Source organism: Phaethon lepturus, unplaced genomic scaffold (assembly GCF_000687285.1).
Source record: "Phaethon lepturus isolate BGI_N335 unplaced genomic scaffold, ASM68728v1 scaffold47290, whole genome shotgun sequence".
In the NCBI taxonomy this organism is placed as follows: Eukaryota; Metazoa; Chordata; class Aves; order Phaethontiformes; family Phaethontidae; genus Phaethon; species Phaethon lepturus.
In genome coordinates this window covers 628-7,120 of record NW_010514974.1, presented here as the reverse complement: position 1 = coordinate 7,120, position 6,493 = coordinate 628, and the positions used below count along the sequence as shown (strand labels likewise).

The window sequence follows — 6,493 nt, the reverse complement described above, 5'->3', positions numbered from 1 at the left end:
AAAGGTCTTTTCCAACCTTAATGATTCGGTGGTTCTGTGAAAAAACTAGACATAACTACATCCCTTAAACACCGCTGAAAGGTGCGGATGAATGCTGAATAGATGCAGCATAAACTAGTATAGACTGGAAACCATGTACTTGAATATATTTTGCTAATAATTCCAGTAAAATGAATAGCTAGGTGCAAGAGGAGGAAGCAGATTATGCTGAAATAAATGTGTGTTGTATTGGAGAAGCGTGCTGTTCCCTAGCACAGGACCATTTTTTTGAGGATTGAATTTCTTTTGACGATTGAATTTCTTCCCTAAAGCTGGTAAATTAGTATTGTTATGCATCCTTATTCACACCGAAGTGTGTGCATGTTTTACAGACTGCAAGAAATCTCTATACTATCGTACTAATTTAAAGCTCTTGAAAACCTGTTATATTTACAGCAAAGGCAACCTGAAGTCTTTCCGACAGAACAAAGTTAATAGGCCAATAGCTGTGAGTCGTTGGAATTAAATATCCCTTCCTTTAAACATCATTGAGGCTACAAGTGGTAGCTAAGGGTAACCTAGTAATGTTTTGCTCTAGGAAAACAGCAAAAAACCCCATCTCTCTGCACGTATCTTGAACATGACCCCCCTGTTGTAGGTCCCTTCCAACTGGAACTCTTCTATTCTAGAAGCCTTTAGTGCTTTGGAATTAATTTATTACCTCAACCAATTTTTTTTTGGTGTGAACTTTAAGCTGCAACCGTGCAGATGGTAAATGAGGAAATGAGTCAATAAGCAACAGTTCAGAGAAGTTTTTTCCCTGTGTCCTAGATCTGTGGGTAATCTTGTAAGCGTGAAATTTATTTCTTTTACTGCCTTCTGTTGAAGTGATGTGGATTAAGCTCTTAAATACTTCTGCACTCTCATGCAGTCAGGTACGTTCCTGATGCAGTTTTTAGGTGATAATGCTAAACCTGCTTTTAGCAAGAAACTAGAGCAGGAGTAGTAATTCACTTACATGCCGCTTTTCCTTACGAGTCACAATTTCGTTGCGAGTGTTACATAGTCTGCAAGAGTAATTGCACTATGTTCGTTGTTGGCTAATTTTAGTGCCATGGTTTCACATTAGTAACATTTAATTAATTTTTAACAGAATAACAGTTTAAGTGAGGTGGTTTTGTACTGGTTTCTTACAGCCCAGTTGGCGGTTAATCCATTAAAATTGCATTAATATTTGCTAATGACAAAAGAAGGGAACTACCATATTGCACAGCAGCCTGTTTTTGGATAATTGCACATCCGTTAATCATTTGTACCTAGCAGAAGTGAAAAGATGGAGCCATTTAGAGGCAAGAAGAGTTCGGAGCGCAGGATGGAGTGACAGTAGAAGTGTGTTTCTTAAAAAAGCAAATATTTGAAAGATAAAGCTTGTCATGCACTATGTTAAATATCGTAAGAGCTGTTGAGAAAAAACGATCAGGGAGCATGACATTACTAAGAGGGTGCTTATTAGAAAAGATTATGAGTATAAAGTGAGATAAGCTTTGTGCAAACTCTATTGTAGGATTTGTTTTCCTATAACTCAGTTGTTCTTAACAGAAAATTTATCATTTTCTACACAGAACTGACACTCTCAAATATAAAAAGTGATGTTCAGAATTGGAATTTGAAACCAGCACTAAATCAGACAGGCAGAGGCCATGGTTTGTAGAGCTACAGCTGAGATGTGAAAAATGTGGAGTTATTCACAGTTCATAGGATTAACGTGGGTGGGAAGAAGCCTCAGAGGGTCTGTAGTCCCATCTCGTGCTGAAAGCAGGATCAGCTCTGGGGTCAGGGCTTTGTCCAGTCACCTCATCCCAGAAGGGAGGTCCTGCAACCTTTCTGGATGACCTGCTTCACGGTCCTCACCGTGAAAAGGTTTTTTACCTCGTATCCAGCTTGAACCTTAATTGTATTAATTTCTGCCCCTTGTCTTTTGATCTCCCATCATAAACCACTGTGATGGAGCCTGGCTCCATCTCCCTGATAAACTCCTTGGAGGTATGAGAAGGTTCCTATTACAGGGTGTCCCTGAAGCCTTCTCTTCTCCAGGCTGGTTAAGCCATGTCCTCTCAGCCTCTCATACTGCCTGTGCTCTAACTATTCATAGGTTTTGGAGAGAGATCGACTGACTGGTTTGTCTCTTTTTAAATTTTTTTGCAAAATATTTTGCAGAGGCTTGATCAGAATTGCACAGACCTAAAGATTAACCTCTAATAAGTGAATGCACAGCATTGGTTCAAAAGCAAGTGTATGGTTTAGACTGAGTTTCATGCTCTCCAAATTGAAGTAATAATACTGTATAAGCAATGGGTTGATTTTTAATAACTTTTTTTTCCCCTCTGTGATCTAACCAAACTGATTTCCAGACTCTGCAACTGTGATACGGTAATTCTATATCTTAAAGATCTGTTGCCCTGTAAAGGAGCTCTAACTCATGGAAATCATTAAAGTAAAACAAAACAAAATACCCCCCACCAAAAAAACCAAACCAAAACAAAAAAAACCCAAAAAACCCCCAAACCCACAAACAAGCATACTGTAGGAATCTGATGACTTATAGCAAATTGTGCCCTTGTAATCAAAGGCTTTGATAATCTCTTTTACAGACAGCTGACTCAGCAGATTATACTGTTGTCCCCAACTTTGTGCTAAACTGAGGACCATGTCTTGTGTTGCATTGCTTGTTCTCAAAGGCAATAGTTGATTATTTTTACACTGCGTTTACCCACTGTATGAAGGAATTGTCATGTGGAACTAACTTTAATCAGCTGTGATCTCTAGTGTGCTGGAGCTTATATGTGAAGTGAAACTATGTCTGCTTATTTGCAAAAAGACTGCTACCCTTCTTTTGGAGTAGGATTTGCCAGGTGGAGTTTGGAATTGGTTTGTACCAGGACACTCGCACGAAACACAGAGTTTGAGTCCTTTACATTGCAGGTTGGGAGTTTTAGCCTTTATGGTTGCTTGAGTCACCACACTTAGCAATTTTCCAGCCAGCTGGAGGTAAAGTAGAAATGGAAATCTACCCTGCCTGTATAGCAGGCAAGCGCTTCAGATAAAATAGGAAATAACTTGCCATACACGAGATTTCACAGAGATAATTTCATTGAACAAACCCACGTGCAATTATGAAATTAATTTTTCTAAATTTTCTAAAGCTGCTACCTGCGCTGCACAGAAAAAAAAAAAATATATATATACCTGCTTCTCTGATTGAACACAGCCTTGCTTTTCAGAAATGCTTTTGAAGGCATTCCTCCTTCTCATTTGCTGTAGAAGTTTTAGACCCCTGCCACCTCCTGGCGGAAAAAAACCCCACAACTTGTCCTTAAAACATGCATTTCTGCATAGAGCTCGCTGCTTATCTATACCCCTCCTTAGTACCCTTAGGAGGGGTATAGATAAGCTTGAGGGCTAAGACAAATATATTGTTGGACATCTAGAATGTCCAACATTAATGGCAAAACAGTGAGGGGAGCATAATGACAAAGTAATGAAGTGACATGCAGGTTGAAATTAGGTTCTAGCCCCAGCAAACAGTCAGATGTGCGTGCAGAAAGTTATGTAGATGGTACTTGTAGCCTAAAAAATCTTGTATATTTATTTTCTTTTCCCCCTCACGTTCCTCTCACCAAGTATCAGCTTCACATCTTGCTTTGTTCCACCTATTCAAGTACAACTGTTGGTTGTGAAGGGCTGCTGGTAAGTAGATAACTCTGTCAGTGCATCCCAGAGCAGCAGCAGTAATGGACTGTTGCCTCACAGTCAGTCGTAGGTGTTGCTGGTCAGGAGGAGAGCAGAGCCGAACTAGCACAGCAGAACTAGAAGCTCTTAGCTGTAAAAGCATCCAAGTTAATATTAGCAGATAATTTTGTTATTGTCTCAGAAGGTGTTTCCAGTTTGCACAGGTGGACTTGTAATGAAAACTTGAATGTAAACCCACTTCTAATGCCCAATTAAAATATATTTACATTGATTTCTTCTTTTTCTTTCCCCTTTAGGTCTGTTATTTTTCTTACGATGGAAAGGCTGGTTGTCTATCTACTGGTTATTAGTACAGCCGTGAAGGCCATGATGTGTCCCAAAAGATGCATGTGTCAAAACCTGTCTCCATCCTTCACAATTCTCTGTACGAAGACGGGGCTTCTCTTTGTGCCCCCCAGTATTGACAGGAGAACAGCAGAACTAAGGTTAATGGATAACTTTATCACTACACTTAGGAGAAAAGATTTTGCAAACATGACTAATCTAATTCATTTGACACTATCAAGGAATACAATAAGTGAAATCATGCCTTATGCATTTTTTGATCTTAAAGGCCTTCACGCCTTACACTTGGATAGTAATAGACTGACTTACATCAGTGAAGATCATTTCAAAGGTTTAATTAACCTTCGGCATTTAATACTCAGTAACAATCAATTAAACTATATCTCTCCTGGGTCATTGGATGACTTCATTGAAACAATTGAAGACCTGGATCTGTCCTACAACAATCTCGTTAACGTTCCTTGGGAAACAATTGCCAAACTTTCTAATGTCAACACGGTCAGTTTGGATCATAATCTCATTGAGTTTGTGCCAGAAGGAATCTTCTCAAACCTTCACAAACTTGCCCGTCTAGACATGACCTCCAACAAGTTGAAAAAGATCCCTCCTGATCCTTTGTTTTCCAGAATACCAGTGTATGCCAAGTCTAAAGGATCTCCGCTGTCGTCCCTGGTGCTTAGCTTTGGAGGGAATCCTTTGCACTGCAACTGTGAACTCGTGTGGCTGAGACGTCTCACCAGAGAAGATGATCTAGAAACCTGCGCCTCACCACCAGAGCTGATGGGCAAATACTTTTGGTCTATTAAAGAGGAGGAATTTGTCTGCGAACCCCCGATGATAACGCACCGAACCCCAAAACTAACAGTGACAGAAGGCCAAAGCGCCTCTTTAAAGTGCAAAGCTGTTGGTGATCCAGATCCCTATGTTCGCTGGATCTCACCCGATGGGAAGCTGGTCTCTAACACTTCTAGGACTATTTCTTATGAGAATGGTACTCTGGATATTTTGGTTACTTCTTTGACTGACAAGGGCACGTTTACCTGCATAGCATCAAACGCTGCAGGGGAGTCGACAGCTCCAGTCGAACTCCTTGTTACCCCGTACCCTAACCTTGCTAACAGCACCAACTGCGATAAAGACACGGAGCCTGGCCCCTCAGATATTCTCATATCTGCTAAGTCGAGCTTTCCAAATGAAACGAAGGCTCAGCAGGAGAAGGTGGTTGTGGTTGCTGAGCTAACATCATCCTCCGCTCTTATCCAGTGGCCTTCTCAGCATCACCTCCCTGGGATTCGAATGTACCAGATTCAGTATAACAGTTCTGCTGACGACATACTAGTGTACAGGTAACCCTGCTCACAGACCCATGTCCATACCTCGGTGAAGCAGGTAGTGGAAGTAAGAAAAAAGGATAGTGTAGTTTGAGGTATTCTGTGTCATGAGAGCGATCTTGCAAGCAATGACTATAAATGAGGGGATGAGGAGACAATGGCTGCCTTAGACTTTGCTCGTTAAACTCCTGTTGTTGAGGAGTTACACTATTAAAACTAATAATACATCTGCTTCTATGCTGCCTCTTGAGGATCTCTAAACTCTTTACAGAGATAATTAAGTTTCATAGTCCAGTTTAATGGACCAAGAGAAGCTGATGAGCAATATCTTAGTTGTTAACATTTAAGGAAATTGAGATGGAGATTTTAGTTACCTTTTATGCTGATTAAGTGTAATTATTTTACTTAAAAATATGGGGAAGAGAGAAAAAGTCAAGATGCCCAAAGTTGCGCGATGCCCAAAGGAACATTCTGCCTCTATGGATATGGCCGTGCTATGTTCTGCCAAACCTTCAGCCCGTATCAGTCGCTGAGTGCTTCCTTTTCTCCACTTTTGTGGTGTCATGGGGACAAAACTCCCTGGTATGAATTGGCCACTGCACAGAAAGTTTTAGATTATGTATTTTGTGTGGATCTCACATTTGTATGCTGGAGTTTATTCTTTGGTGAAATCTACTTGGGAATAACTATTTGATATTAAATCTCAGTGGACAGCATGCAGATTAAGTTTATAGCCGCTCCTCACTGCAGGGGTGGTTGAGTTTCTGATTACCTGCCTTTCTATTTATTGGCTTTATGCCTTTCTATAGGCTTTTGTTTGTAATTAACTGGGGGTGGAAGGGATAGGGAGGGGTAGAATGACTTTAAAGTAGGAGCTAGCATTTGATTCGGATTTAATATTTCATAGTTGTGTACTTGGTAAGGATGATAACTTCTCTAAACTGAGTGATAATGATTTTTGTAATGTACTGCTTGCACTAAAGTTTGGAGTGGAGTAAGCAAAAGGAGAATGACGTCTAATAGCTCCAGAAATACACCTGGAAGTTTGGGTTCATATATGCTGCTTTAGTAAGCAGTTCCCTAGGGAA

General features: G+C 40.4%; 1 protein-coding gene across 1 annotated transcript; it reads left to right on the top strand.

Annotated features, from left to right (window-relative positions):
- The first annotated feature begins 2,098 nt into the window (after positions 1–2,098).
- Positions 2,099–5,424, top strand: LOC104626580 (leucine-rich repeat and fibronectin type III domain-containing protein 1-like protein). The gene is made up of 2 exons (XM_010294530.1): positions 2,099–2,115; positions 4,023–5,424. Exon 2 carries the CDS (start codon positions 4,045–4,047, stop codon positions 5,422–5,424), a length of 1,380 nt encoding a protein of 459 aa, XP_010292832.1. The 5' UTR covers positions 2,099–2,115; positions 4,023–4,044.
- Positions 5,425–6,493: the final 1,069 nt, after the last annotated feature.